General features: G+C 42.5%; 1 protein-coding gene across 1 annotated transcript in view; it reads left to right on the forward strand.

The window, feature by feature from the left end:
- The window catches only part of polm (polymerase (DNA directed), mu), a 267,218-nt gene that overhangs the window by 82,879 nt on the left and 168,155 nt on the right, over positions 1-16,184 (forward strand). Inside the window, exon 3 of the mRNA XM_043681377.1 lies at positions 12,348-12,437. Within this exon, the coding sequence (XP_043537312.1) occupies positions 12,348-12,437 (90 nt within the window). The remainder of the gene's footprint in view (positions 1-12,347; positions 12,438-16,184) is intronic.

Genomic DNA, 16,184 nt, shown 5'->3' on the forward strand with positions numbered 1-16,184 from the left:
TCTCAGCTCCATTGCTGTCTCACTCATTACCCCTCCCACACTCTCACTGTCTGACTTGCTCATTCTCCCATACATTGCTTGTCTCATTCACTTACTCTCCCGTAATCTCTGTCTCATTTGGTCACTTCACACATCTCTCACAGTCGCTTCCATACTCTCTCTGCCGCAATCAGTCACTCTCATCTTCCATGTCACCTTGTCTTTCAATCAATTGTGCCCCCTCTCTCATTCACTCTCTGCCGCTTCCTTCACTCACACATCCTTGCACCCTTGGATTACCTCCCTCATTTACACTTTATCCCTCATTCCCTGACTCACACTCTCGCACTTGCTCAATTCCTACCCTTCCTCACTCAAACTACCTCACACTTTCCCTGTTCTTGACACTTCATCCTGTCTTTTTCTCTGCCCATCAAACCAATGTTTTCCAGTTTGCGTCTGTCTCTATGTTTATGTTGGGGATTTAAAAGGAGATTAGAGTTTGAACTAAATGAGTCATATATTAACAGTGCATAGCTGTTTCTTATGATCAGAATTGACTTATTTGTAATAAACAGTACAGGAACCTGGTTATGTTCACAATTAACTCCTTTAGGGAAGGAAAAGTGCCATCCTTACCAGGTCTGGCCAATATGTGACTCCAGGGCCATTACAACGTGGTTGATTCTTAACAGCTCTCTCTCCATACTAGGGTGGGCAAGAAAAAATAGCCTGGCCATTGACGTCCATGTGCCGTGAAAGGAAAATGAAGACATGTAAATCAGAGATTCTGATTAATCATTAACTTTTGTGGCAACGTCAGGAGTAGTGGTGCTTCAGAATCAGAGCACTTTCCCATTTGGGTTCTAAACTTGACATCATCCAGGAAACAACAGCCTGCTTGATTGACAATGCATTCATCACTTTCCATTTTGACTCCCTTCACCGCTGACACTTTGTGCACCATCTACAAGATATACTGCAGAAATTCGTAAAAACTCCTACAACAGTACCTTCCAAACCCGTGACCTCTACCACCTAGAAGGAAAATACAACAAATCATGAGAACACCACCACCTGGATTTTCTTTTCCAAACCATCCTGACTTGGAATGAGATTGCATTTCCACGCTTTCACTGTGTTAAAATTCTCATTCTCCTTCCATGGTAGCACTGTGAAATGTCCTTGCACCCTGTATACTTCAGCGGGTTCAAGAAGCAGAGCAATTAGAGATAGACAATAAATACTGGCCCAGCCAGCAATACGCACATCCCATGAATGAATTTAAAGAAACACACAGTCTCTCCCCCATCCTTTGCCTGGCATTGGATTCCTACACCACCATCTTCTGACCAGTCCTTAATTGTGACACAAATGGAAATTGCTGGAAAAGGCCATAAGAACATCAGACTTGGGATCAGAAATTAGACCCCTCAGCCCATCGAATCTGCTCCATTATTCCATCCGGGCCGATAAGTTTATCAACCCCATTCTCCAGCTTTCTCCCCATAACCCTTGATCCCCTTGATACTCAAAAACCTACCTATCTCAGTCTTCAATGAGCTGGCCACCACAGCCAGATGACATTCTGTGGTAATGAATTCCATAGATTCACCACTCTCTGGCTGAAGAAGTTTTTCCTATCTCCGTTCTAAAAGGTCTTCCCCTTACTCTAAGGCTGTGCCCTCAGATCCTAGTTTCTCCTACTCATGGAAACATCTTGGTACTGTGTCTATTCTGTCCAGGCCATTCAGTATTCTGCACATTTCAATTTAGATCCCTCCTCATCCTTCTAAACTCCATTGAGTGTGAACCCAGAGTCCTCAAACATTCTTCATATGTTAGCTTTTCATTCCTGGAACAATTCTCATGAACCTCCTTTGAACATGCTCCAGGTGCATCCATCCTGAGAAATGGGGCCCAAAACTGCACACAGTATTCCAAATTTGGTCTGACCAGAGCCTTACAGAGCCTCAGAAGTACATCCCTGCTTTTATATTCAAGCCCTCTCAAAATAAATGCTATCATTGCATTTGCCTTCCTAACTTCTGGCTCAAACTGCAAGCTCTCTTGAGAGAATCCTAAATTAGAACTCTCAAGTCTCTTTGCACTCCAGACTTCTGAATTTTTTCCCCATTTAGAAAATAATCCATGCTTCTATTCTTCCTACCAAAGTCCATTACCTCACACATTGTACTCCAACTGCCACTTCTTTGCTCACTCTCCTAACCTGTACAAATTCTTCTGCAGCCTCCCTGCTTCCTAAATACTCCCTGTCCCTCTACCTATCTTTGTATCATCTGAAAACTTACCCAGAATGCCCTGAGTTCCTTCAATTGATTGTTAATGTATAAAGTGAAACATGTGGTCCTAACACTGTCTCTTATGGAACACCAGTTGTCACCGGCTGCCATCCTGAGAAGGACCCTTTTATCCCCACTCTCTGCTCTCTGCCAGACAGCCAAGCATCTGTCCATGCTAGCCCCTTGCCTGTAACACCCATGGGCCCTTAGCTTAATCAGTAGTCTCTTGTGCGGCACCTGGTTGAAGGCCTTCTTGAAGTCCAGGTAGATAACATCCATTGGCTCGCCTTGGTCTAACCTGCTTATTACTTCCTCAAAGATTTCTAGCAGATTTGTCGGGCATGACCTCCCCTTGATGAAACCATGCTGACTTTGCCCTATTTTACCATGCACTTCCAAGTATTCAGAAATCTCATTCTTTACAATAGGTTCCAGGATCTTACCCATGACTGAGGTTAGGCTAACTGGGCTGTAATTTTTGGTCTTTTGCCTGACTCCCTTTTTAAACAGGGGTGTTACGTTAGAGATTTTCCAGTCCTCTGAGTTTAGCGATTCCTGAAAGATCACCACTAACACATCCACTATCTCTCTTCAGCTATCTCCCTTAGAACTCTGGGGTGTTGTCCATCTGGTCCAGGTGATTTATCCACTTTCAGGCCATTCCGTTTTTCTCGCACCTTCTCCTTGGTGATGGCCACCATACTCAGCTCTACCCCCTCACTCTCTTGAAGTTCTGGGATAGTACTTGTTGTCTTCCACTTTGAAGACTGATGCCAAGTAATTATTCAGTTCCTCAGCCATTTGCTTGTTCCCCAGTACCATCTCTCCAGCATCATTTTCTAGCAGCCCAATGTCTCTCTTTCACTCTTTATATATCTAAAGAAACTCTTCCAGTCTTCCTTTATATTACTGGCTCGCTCATATTTCATCTTCTCCCTTCTCATTTCTTTTTTTGTTGCCTTCTATTAGTCTTTGTAAGCTTCCCAATCCTCTGGTTTCCTACTGGCCTTATCCACATTATCTGCCTTCCCTTTTGATTTTATGCTATCCCTGACCTCCCTCAGCAGTCATGGTTGCCTCTTCTTCCCAGTACCATGCTTCTTTCACCGAGGGATGATTTTTTGCTGGGTTTCCTGAATTACTCACAAAAACTCCTACCATTGCTGTTCCACTGTCTTTTCTGCTAGGCTCCTCTCTGTCAATTCTACCCAGCTACTCTCTCATGCCTTTATTCAGCTGGAATATTGTTACCTCTGATTTTGCCTTCTCCAGCCATATTATGATCACTACCTCCTCAGGGTCCCTTCACTTTAAGCTCCCTTATCAAGTCTGCCTCATTGCACAACACTGTTCCTTTGTGGGCTCCACCACAAACTGCTCCAAAAAGCCATCTCATAGACATTCCACAAATTCCTTTTCTTACAATCCACTACCAACTGAATTTTCTTTGTACACCTGCAAATTGAAATCCCCTGTGACCACTGTTAACTTTGCCTTTCCCATACATCTTTCCTGTCGACTGGTGTATTTTGTGCCCCAGCTCCTAACTGCTATTTGGAGGCCTGAACCCCTTACGTCCAACTATGGTTTTGCATTCCTCAATTCTACCCACGCAGATTCTACACCATCCAACCCAACTTCGTTTCTTACTATTGATTTCATTTCATTTCTGACAAATAAGGCAATCCCATCCCCTCTGCCGACCTGCCTCTCTTTTCAATAGGATATGTATCCTTGGATATTCCTGATCCTGATTCCTCTGCAGTCATGTCTCTGTGATGCCTACCATATCACACCTCCCAATTCTGATCTGTGCCACAAGCTCATATACCTTATTCCTTCTACTGCACGTAGTCAAATATAAACCTTCAGCCCTGTATTAACTGTCCCTCTTCTCATTGTCATTCGTTTGAAGTTTGATTGCTAACCCTTTCCATACACTCTCCTATTTGTGTCTGTGCTAGAGATTTTAATAACCTCTCCTGAGTTCTGTGTTGTTACCTCCTCCTTTAATTTGGGTTTTCTAATTTCCCCTATAAGTAAGCTCTCCCCCACTATTTAGTTTAAAGCCCTGTCTGCAGCCCCAGTTATGTGATTCACTAGGACTCCAGTCCCAGCACGGTTCAGAAGAAGATTGTCACATTGGAACAGGTCTCTTCTTCCCCGGTGCCAATGTCGCATACATTCAAACCCATTTATCCCACACCAGTGTTTCAGCCATGCATTAACCTTTGTAATCTTATTGACCCTGTGTCAATTAGCTCGTGGCTCAGGGAGTAATTGAGAGGTTATTACCTTTTTGGTTCTGCTTTTTAATTTCACTCTGAGCTGTTCATACTCCCTTCGCAGAGTTTTATCTGTGTCCTAGTTTTATCTGTGTTGATGAAACCTACGTGGGCCATGACTACTGGATCTTTACCCTCCCACTCCAAGTTCGTCTTCAGCCCAGATGAGAAAGCTGAGGAGATCTGGCAGCATTGTGTAGAGAAAGCAGAGTTCACATTTTAGGTCCAATGACTCTTCTTCAGAAACGGTTTCAGCTGGAAAAAGCTTGTTATGTATGCTGAAGGGATGGGGAGAGAGGGAGGACTGGAGATGGAGCCCAGAGAGAGAGGACAACAGTTGGGCAGACAAAGGAATGGGTGAAGGTCAGCCTGGGGAGTCAATGGTTGCTACTGGGGACATTTAGGAGCTGACACTGAGATGGACCCCAAAGATAACAATGTGGGGTTGAGGTAAAGACATGCGAGAAGGTGCTCAGGCCCTAAAATTATTGAACTTGATCTTGAATCCAGAAGCTGCAGGGTCCCTGAGCAGAAAATTAGATGCTGTTCTTCCATCTTTGCTGAGCTCCACTGGAGTACAGTAGTAAGTCTGAGACAGATGTTGGCCAGGGAACATGGTGGTATGTTGAAGTGGCAGGCAATAGGTAGCTCACGGTAACTTTTGCAGACAGAAAGTAGACGTTCTGGAAGTGGTTACCCAATCTGCATTTTGTCTCCCAGTGTAGATCAGACCACTTAGCGAGCAGCGAATAAGGTTGACTAGATTGAGTGAAGTGCACGTAAAATGCTGCTTCACCTGGAAGGTATGGTTGGGGCCTTGCATAGTGATGAAAGGAAATAAACAACAGGTATTGCATCACCACAGGAAATGACACCACCAACCCAAAGAAACCCAAACATATAGAAAGCAAGAATCATCGGCAGTGCTTTGTTTGGAGGCTCACTGAAGATGTTACCTATAATGGTAACTAAACATCTGAAAATGAACCTTCCAGTTCAGAGAGCAAATCTATACCCAGAACCTCAACCTGAGCTACAAATCTTCTCAAAACGCCGTATGGGGAGATGTTGTGAGTGGAAGAGGATTGGACCAAGGTGTCCTGGAGGGAATGGTCTCTGTGGATCGCTGACAAGGGAGGAGATGGGAATACGTATCAGATGGTGCCATCCTGCTGTAGGAGCAGAAATGGTGGCTAACAATCCTTTGGATACGGATGCTGGTGGGCTGGTAATTGAGGTCCAGAGGGATCTTATTTCTTTGTGGGAGTGAACAGGAAGGGTGCGGGAAATGACTGGACAATGGGTGACAGGTTCTGTCAGCCACAGTGGTGGGGAATCCTCAGGAGTAGTGGGGAAATCTTCAGTTGAGGAAGAAGATGGTCACTTCGGATGCCTCTGTGTCAAAATTGGCATCACTGGAACAGAAATAATGGAGACAGAGAAATGGACTGGAGTTTTTACCAGAAGCTGGGTGTGAGAATGCATAGTTCAGGTGACTGTGGGAGTTGATTATGTTTGTATTAGATGTTAGAGGCCTTAATCGTGACATTGCACATGTGGGAAGAAAGGATCCTCATTTGTCCCTCAGCTTGAGGGTTCTTTGCCCTGTACTAACTCCTGTCTAGGAACTTCTTTCTCTCACACGTTTTTCCCAACTCACAGCTTCTGCCTTGTATTTAACTGGCAGACATTCCTTTCCCTCAGTCTCTCTGACGATAATCCTGAGCAGTCTTTTGATGTACAGAACCCCAAGCAGATCACATCTGCACAACTCACCATACTCCAATCAGAGGCTGTTTTTCTACCACATTTGCTGTTGACAGGTTGATGACTGAGCCTTTCAGCAGCAAACACAGGATCAAAGTGGCATCTGACTGAAGGATCATCTCATTGCAGAATCTCCCAGTTGTCCTTTCTATTTTTGGAATGTTGGTGACAGGCCAGAGAGGACTCCTGTATCTTATGAACTTACATACTGCAGCCACACTAATGGGAGAGACTGAGTATTTCAGGTGGTTAATGGCATGCCATTCAAACCAACTTCTTTGTCATGGATAGTCCTTGAGTTGTTGGTTTTACACACATCCAAATAAACAATAAACAGGAAAATGTATAATCACACTTTTAATTTGTGCCTTTGAGGTTCAGGAAGGCTTCAGGGAATCATAAAATGAATTACTTGCAGAATATTCAATCTTCACTTTATACTTCTAGCCTCAGTATTTTTGTGACTGACTCAGTTGAATTGCTGCCATGGTCACAGGGCAGATCCCAGGGGACTGAAGAATATCCAATGTTGTTAGTTTGTATAAGGAGGGCAACAGGAATAGTCCAGGAAATTCCAGTCCAGTGAGCCTCACATCAGTGTTAGGGAAATTATTGGAGAAAGTTGTTATGGACAAGATTTACTTACATGTGGGAAAATATGGACATATATTAGTGAAGGCAGCATGCCTTTGTGCAGAGTAGGTTGCACAAATTGAGTTTTTTGAGAAAGTAATAAAGGTGATTGATGAGGACAAGGAAGTGAATATTGTCTCCGTGAATTTAGCAAGGCCTCTGACTATGCCCCTCATGGCAGGCTGACACAAAAGCTGAAGTCTCATATGATCCACACTGAGCTAGTAAGATTGGTACAGAACTGCCTTGGTCATAGAAGACAGAGAGTAGAGGTGGAAAGGTTTTCTTTGCTGGAGATCTGTGATCCAGTGTTCACAGGTATCAGTGCTGTGACCTCTGTTGTTTGTAGTGTATGTTAATGATTTGGAGGAGAATGTAGGTGGTCTGATCAATAAGTTTGTGGATGAACCAAAGATTTGGGCTGCAGATAGTGAGGAAGATTGCCAGAAGTTACAGCAGGATAGAGATAAGTTGGAGACTTGGCCAGACAAATGGCAGATGAAATTTAATCCAGACAAATGTGAGTTGATGCATTTGGAAGGTCTTCTGCGGAAGGGATGTATGTAGTAAATGGCAGAATCTTTGGAAGCATCAATGCACACAGGACCTAGGCATCCAGGTCCACAGTTCCCTGAAAATGGCAATGTAAGTGGATAAGGTGATAAAGAAAGTGTATGGCATGCTTGCCTTCATCAGCAGAGTACAAAAACTGGCAAGTTATGTTGTAGCTCTGTAGAACTTTATATTGGCCATACCTGAAATATTGTGTGCACTTGTGACCACCACACTGCAAAGCAGGATGTGGAAACTTTGGAGAGGGTACGGAAAAGATTTGCCAGAATGTTTCCTGGTTTGGAGGGTATGAGCTAGATTGGACACACTTAGTTTGTTTTCACTGGAGGGACGGCCTGATTGAAGTTTCCAAAATTATGAGAAGCGAGAATAAAATGGATAGTTGGAGTCTTTGTCCCAGTGTGGAAATGTTGATTACTTGGGGACAAAGGTTTCAGATAAAAGGGGCAAAGTTGAAAGGAGATGTAACTGTCATATTTTGTACACAGATGGAAATGTGTTGCTGGAGAAGCGCAGCAGGTCAGGCAGCATCTAGGGAACAGGAGAATCGACGTTTCGGGCATTAGCCCTTCTTCCTGAAGAAGGGCTAATGCCCGAAACGTCGATTCTCCTGTTCCCTAGATGCTGCCTGACCTGCTGCGCTTCTCCAGCAACACATTTCCATCTCTGATCTCCAGCATCTGCAGACCTCATTTTCTCTTCAAAAATTTTGTACACAGGGTGGTAAGTGCCTGAAAGACTGCCAGAGGACATGGTGCAGGTGGATACAACAGCAACATTGAAGAAGCATGTTGACAGTGATATGAATAGGCAGGGAATGGAGAGATATGGACTGCTGAGAGGCAAAAGGTTTTTAGTATAGGAAGGTGTCATGTGTTGGCACTGTCTTGGTGGGCCACAGATCCTGTCCCACTGTTGAACTGTTCTTTGTCCTGGTGATTTCTGAAATGTTGATGGTGGGACATTTGGCAGTCATGATACGAATATCAAGGATAGTGGTTGGACTTTCTTGTTGAAAATGGTAATTGCCTGGTACTTGGGGGAAAGTACATTACTTATCATTTATTCTCGTTTGTATTCATGTTGCATGGAGACATGGACTGCATCATTATCACACTTTAGGAAGGATGGCAGGCCTTAAAGAGTGTGCAGTCAAGATTCAGAAGAATGCCTCCAGCGATCAGTAACTAGGTTGGAGAAGCAGAGATTGTTCTTTGAGCAGTGAATTGAATTGAATTTATCGTCATGTGTACAGAGGCACAGTGAAAAGAAGGGAAAGTGGAGGAGATGACATCGACATATTCAAAACCTTCAAGTCCGGACACAGTAGACCAAAAGGAACAATTCCCACGGTGGAATGGTTTGGAAACAGAGGACACAGATTTAAGATAATTTTGAAATGAATCAATTCTAGTCTGAGGAAAACCTTTTTTAAGCAGTGAGTGGTTACCAACTGGATTACACTGTTTTAAAGTGTGATCATGGTGGGTTCAATCAAGGCATGAAAGGGGAATTGGATCATTACCTGTAAAGGGAAGCTATGCAGGACCTTCAGTGAATTACTCTTACTGAGAACCAGCATGGACATGACAGACTGAATGGCCTTGTGTGCTGTAACCGTTCTGTGATTCGACTGTCAGAAAAAGAACTGAACATTGCAATTGTCTTTTTTTAAAAAATTAAGCAGCAGTATAAACAAAATAATACCTGGCTTCCAACAACCTTTATAATCTTTCGTTGTGCCAGTTATGAATCTCTCCACTGGAAGGCCCTGAGATACCACACTGGTTCAGGCACTGCCTTGATGTCACCAGTATTATTCTTACTTCAACGCTGCAATCCAGCTGTTCATCCATGTTGAATTGATTTTCCTTTTTGTGACTGAACCTGCTTTTGTAGTTTATTAATTTCTTGGTGGATGTGTCCTGGAACAGCTTAGCTCAGGACATTGCTGGTTTTGGAGCACAAGCCTTCAGCAATATAACCTGATAGGTGCGAGAGCTCACACTCATTGCTGTGCCATTCTGATTATCCTGTTCTTGGTATTTCATGGGCCAAATCCATTTCGCTGAAAACTGAAATCAACAATAATGAGGACCCCTGTGGTCATTTCTGCATGAGGATGCTTGCTTTATCCTTATATGTGTTAGGATTTACTGTCATTTAGGATAGGTGAGTTCATGGAGCTTCTTCTTCCTGTTAGTTGTTTACTCAGCAACCATCATTCACAACTGGAGCTGACAAGATTGTCGAGTTTTTATCTGATCCATAGGTTGTGGGATTGCTGAGCTTGGTCTACTGCATGCTATTTCTGCCATGTCATTTGCATATACTTGTGTTGTCAACTTCATCAAGTTGACTCCAGTACTGTGACCAGTGGAGTGCCACAAGGATTGGTGTGAGGTCCACTACTTTTCGTTATTTATATAAATCATTTTGATGTGAGCTTCAGAGATATAGTTAGTAAGTTTGCAAATGACATGAAAATTGGAGGTGTAGTGGACAGCGAAGAAAGTTACCTTGGATGACAATGTGATCAGATCAGATAAACCAATGGGCTGAGGAGTGGCAGATGGAGGTTAATTCAGGTAAATGTAAGGTGCTGCATTTTGGGAAAGCAAATCTTAGCAGGACTTTTCACGTAATAGTAAGGTCTGAGGGAGTGTTGCGGAACAAAGAGACCTTGGAGTGCAGGTTCACAGCTCCTTGAAAGTGGAGTCGCAGGTAGATAGGATAGTGAAGAAGGCGTTTTGTATGCTTTCCTTTATTGGTCAGAGTATTGAGTCCAGGGGTTGTGAGGTCATGTTGTGGCTGTACAGGACATTGGTTAGGCCACTGTTGGAATATTGCGTGTCGGAAAGATGTTGTGAAACATGAAAGGGTTCAGAATAGATTTACAAGGATGTTGCCAGGTTTGGAGGATTTGAGCGATAGAGAGAGGTTGAATAGGCTAGGGCTGTTTTCCCTCGAGCGTCGGAAGCTGAGGGGTGACCTTATAGAGGTTTATAAAATCATGAGGGGCATGGATAGGATAAATAGACATGGTCTTTTCCCTGGGGTGGGGGAGTCCAGAACTAGAGGGTATAGGTTTAGGGTGAGAGGGGAAAGATGTAAAAGCGACCTAAGGGACAACTTTTTCAGCAGAGGGTGGTGTATGTGTGGAATGGGCTGCCACAGGAAGTGGTGGATGCTGGTACAATTGCAACATTTAAAAGGCATCTGGATGGTATGAATAGGAAGGGTTTGGAGGGAGATTGGCCGGGTGCTGGCAGGTGGGACTAAATTGGGTTGGGATATCTGGTCGGCATGGACAAATTGGACCTGAGGGTCTGTTTCTGTGCTGTACACCTCTATGACTCTATGACAGTAGCCTGGTGATCCTTGTCATCTGATCTGCTGCATGATTCACTGAAATAGAATGAATCCCAGGTTACCAGTTAAAGCCTTCAAGACTTGGCCAAATTCATCCTTAGTGGTGCTACAAAACCACTCTTGATGATGGACATTGGACCACCATACAGAGTGTACTCTTCCTCGCCTCAGTGCTTATTCAAAATGTGCTTTTGCATCAAAGAGCTCAGATTCATCAGCTGGAAGAGAGTCAGATATGGTTTTCAACAGGAGGTTTCCTTGCCCATGCAATTTCATTGAGTGTGGAATCATTGTTAGGTCTACTCTCTCCTTACTGTACAGCACTGAGGTGAAACCTCTGGTGAATCCGGCCTGGCTGTGAGACACAATAGAGTGAAAGAAATGATAATGTAAGTGCTGTAACATTGTCAATAAGGTATGATTCTATGTGCACCAATATGTCAAGCCATTGCTTGACTTGGCTGTGGTGGCCTGCCCAGTTTGGTAAAAATTCTCTGATGTTAGTGAGGAGTTAACTGGGGATGTTGTGTCTTTTTTGTCCCTCCCTAGGTCAGAGCCTGGATTTGTTCTTACTTTAATTTTACATTGGTTTAACCGACTGAATAGCTTGCTTGGTTGGTTTGGATGGAAGTTAAGAATTAATCACCTTAAAAATCAAGAAAAGAGTATTGTTTGTTCAATGAAACAGATTCTTCCCATCAGGAGAAGGTGAGGACTACAGATGCTGGAGATCAGAGTCAAGAGTGTGGTGCTGGAAAAGCACAGCAGGTCAGGCAGCATCTGAAGAGCAGGAGAATCGACATTTAGGGCATAAGCCCTTCATCAGGATTCCTGATGAAGGGCTTATGCCTGAAATGTCAATTTTCCTGCTCCTCAGATGCTGCCTGACCTGCTGTGCTTTTCCAGCACCACACTTTAGATTCTTCCTAACAGAATATCTTATCCCACTCTTGATTCAGCAGTACATTTTGTAAAAAGAAAATGCAATTTTACTTGACATGATGCAGTTCTGGATAAGAAGACTGAGCATGGGAACTGCTGAAAGGGAGGGAGGTTAATATTCAAATGAAATGTCAGAATGTTCAGGATTTAAGTCAAAAATAGCACATTTCACAGTTTCTCCTGTTGTGTAATCCCATGAAGCCATTCCATCAGGGAAGTACATTAAAGCATACAGTGTAAGTCAGCACACTCGACAGTTCCATCTAAAGAATGGAGGGGTCATCTGGCAAAAGGATTGCAATAAACAAATGACTCATAAGCAGCCCTAAACTCTGCATCTCCATAGTTTTTGTGCATGCATTAAAAATTATAACCAGCAAAGATGTGATGATTCATAACTTTGCATCTACATCTTTAGTCCCTCCTAATCTAAATTATATTCTTCCTCCAGTGGCCTTCGCTGAAGCTAATATGCTGTAATAATTCTTTTCAGCTGGCAGCTCTTCAGTTACAAACAGAAGCCAATGATATGGATCTCAGCACAAATCCTTCAAATGTTCCAAACAATGCAATGCTACTTGTGGTATGTCTTACGTTCTTTATTGACTATAAACTCAATCGTTGTGAAACAGATAATAGATGGTGACCACTTTCATTGAAAACGTTCATTGAAAAGAAGTGTATTGCTCAAACTGTTCTCACACTTTTCCAAACGGTGGCTCACATTCGTATCAGCACCTCTTCCATGGATTGCATTGGAATGATACAAAGTTCCAGCATTCAGGATTTATTTCTTCCCTGGTCCCTGATGCTGTTCTTTTCTTCCTTCACACAATAGTCTTTTGTTTCTCCCTCCTCCACCCCGCTCACATGCAGTTGTTCTCCTCACCCCAAGAATTTAAGACCTAGGAGCAGGTGTAGGCAAAATTCAAGCCTCCTCTGCCATTTAATATGATCAAGGCTGGTCTCATCTTGACCTCAACTCCAGCTGTCCATAACTCTTCAACCCATGATTACTTAAAAAACTGTGTATCACCTCCTTAAATTTACTCCATTTCTGAGCAGTCATCTCATGCTGGGATAGTAAATTCTACAGAATTGCCATCCTTTGAGAGAATTTATAATCTCTATTTTAAATCAGCTACCTCTTATCCTTAAACCATGACATCTTGTTCTAGATTGCCCACAGCAGGAGTTGTATCTCCCAATATTTCCTCTCCCAGCACTTGATTATTTTGTCAGCAATATGGTGGATTTTAGTACACCACTCTCGATATTTCCATCAGACTGTCTTTAGTTTTCCTGAACTGGATTCTGACACAGTGTCTACTCTTGCAGCCACCACCATATCCTGATTCTCGCTTCATGTGCTTTTTCCCATGAATGTGAAACCCGATAGTTCAATCTAATGCATTTATTATTTGTATACTTATTACACCATGCGCACCTTCAGCTGGATACTCAGATATAAAATTTGAGTTTCCAACGACTTCAAGTTGTGTCTGCAGGTCTCTTGTATGTATTTTGCAAAATCAGCTTGATAAAGTAATGTTATTACTTGGGAGTGCTGAAGGGCACAATTAATCTGCGTACTTTCAGCGTCACAGCCAGAATTCATAAGAGATTTTTCCTTTCATTTTATACGTTGCAGGAATCCATGTGTTCTCTCATTGATTTTGTCCATCAGCATGAAAGCCAGAATATCAGGAGTTAAATTGAAATTTTATGGGATATTGGACACAATGTATTATTATTCATGAATAACCATTCAAGTTGAATCAGGTATAAGACACCTGTTTGGCTTTGATTGATATATTGTGTGCTGTTCTGGGTGCTACATTAGAGAAATGAACACATTGGAAGAGTGCAGAAGAGATATACAGTAATGGTTCTACGCATGAGAAATTTCAGTTATGATGGCAGACTTAAGATGTTGGAACTGCTTTCCTTGGAGAGAAGAAGGCTGTGAGGAGATCTGATAAAGATTTTCAAAAACATGAGTGGTCTTGGTAGATGCATTGAGCCAAACCGTTCCGCTCCTAAAAAGGATGAACAACTAAAGGGGAACAATTTAACATGTTTTGCAACAGGGTCAAATGTCATACGACAAAAAACTTGTTCACTCAGCAGCTAGTTATCAGATGGGATGCATTGCCTGGAAATGTGGTGGAGAGCAGTCAAGATGATATTGGACGACGATTGCAATATAAATAACATGCAAATGTACAAGGAAAATGTAGGAAATTGGCATGAGGTAATGATATTCATTTGAAGATCTGGTGCAGACACAATGGACCAAATGACCTCTTTTTGTGCTGTAACACTTCTGTGATTCTCAGCTTCTGTGAAGTAGAAAGATAGAAACAGAAACAGATAAAAGATAGATAAAGTACTCCAGTTGCATGAATAAATCTGTGTCAGTACTGAATGAGAGAGGCAAGTTTCACAAAAGTAACAGAGAATCTCTACAATGTGGAAGCAGGCCATTTGGCCCATCTAGTCTTCACCACCCTTCCGAAGAGTATTCCACCTCCCTACCCTACACCTGTAATTCCCATGGGTAATCCACTGAGTCTACACATCCCTGCATATGCTGGGACAATTTAGCATGGCTAATCCATTTTGCCTGCACCTCTTTGCACAGTGTAACAAAACCAGAGCATCCAGAGGAAGCCCACAGAGACACAGGGAAATCGTGCAAAGTCCAGACAGACAGTTGCTTGATGTTGGAATCGAACCTGAGTAAGTGGTATTGTTAGGTAGCAGTGCTAATCGCTGAGCCACCGTGCTGCCCACATGGGAAGTGGGAGTAAAAGTCAGTCACATAAAAGCACTTTATTTGAGAATAGTGTTCCCAATGTTTCTTTTCTGTGGTTTTGCTCTCTTCAGTCACATTTAAAATAGCAGGTGTCCTGCATGATTTTATTTTGGTAAATTAAATCTTGAATTCACTGAGGCTTCTGAGGCTTAATGAACTGTTTCACTGTGCCATTAAAGATTTCTAAAAAATAATGAGGTGTTGTGATCAACCCAAGACTTCCGATTAGCCTCTTCAAAGCCATCTTGGCTGCTGCATCTTGGCTGTCACCTCAGCTATGTCCAATCCTTGCTTTATTCCACTCCTCTGCTTGCTTTTTATAAAGAGAGAGAAAATCTAAGATTCGCAAACAGCTAGTGCTTGGAGAAGTGGATCAAGTTCAAGTGAAGGGACTGCAGACAGGCTGGGGATTGACTGAATTACAGCTCCCTTGAAACTTGGACAAAAGGAACAGACGTCTTTTGCGGTTGAGTCAGGGACAGAGATGTGAAAAGAGGAGGCTCATGAACAACTGATATTACTGAAAAAAAAATCCAGTGAATCCCGACCTTTGCACAATTTCCTCAGTCCAATCAAATTGCTGGAAAGATAGCGGAAGCATGATCTTATGATTATCCTGAACCAATGGAAAAGCCAGAAGATATCAGAGACTAGATATGGTCAGAAGAAGGACACAAATTCAGTACAATCAACAAATTGGTGAATATGTCCAAGTCCATTATAATTGACTACAATACAGTGATGACCAGAACTATTTCCAGCCAAAGAACTAGAGTCACAAACTTGGAACTGAAACAATTTAAAGCCAGAACATCTGGCAGATCTAAAGATTCCATTGATAAAAGGTAACAAAACAATTATTTTGAAAGATGAACACAAAAAAGTTTACATTATTGTGAAAAAGTCTAAAGACAAATGATTTGCACATCTAAGCACTGCATTTGGTTGAAATAGGCAAGTGGAGAACCTACTAGAATGCCTTAGCACCGGAATATTCAGGTTTTATTGTCTTGACTGTGAGGTTGGAGCCAGGTCTCAGGAAAAAGTTAATTTATTTTTCCCCATTCATTTATCTTTGTCTCAAGTTGCTGGTGCTCACAGACCTTGATGTTATTAAATTGAGGAATAATGAGAAAAATAGCCCTTTCCAAATATTCAAATCTGAACCATTCAAATTGTAGAATACAAAATATATCGGGAGAGTTGGATCTGAATTTTCTCAGGTTTAAAGGCCTCTTTACCAAGAGATTACCAGATTTCCATTGGCCAGGTGTTGGACACAAGTGCTACACAGTTCCATTGAGAGTACCTGGGCAGTAAACAGGTATGCATTGCAAGCAATCCCCACATCACTATCCTAAACTAAAAGCACAGAAGAAACAGCTTTCAGTTTGGAGTTGAAGTTAAACACTCTCAGTCTTGGTGACCAGTGAACAATTGAAAGCTACTTAAATCTCACTTCTGACAAATTTACCAGTGAGGAACATTGATGTCTTAACACAGATCTCCAGA

Source organism: Chiloscyllium plagiosum, chromosome 42, assembly GCF_004010195.1.
Source record: "Chiloscyllium plagiosum isolate BGI_BamShark_2017 chromosome 42, ASM401019v2, whole genome shotgun sequence".
Taxonomy (NCBI): Eukaryota; Metazoa; Chordata; class Chondrichthyes; order Orectolobiformes; family Hemiscylliidae; genus Chiloscyllium; species Chiloscyllium plagiosum.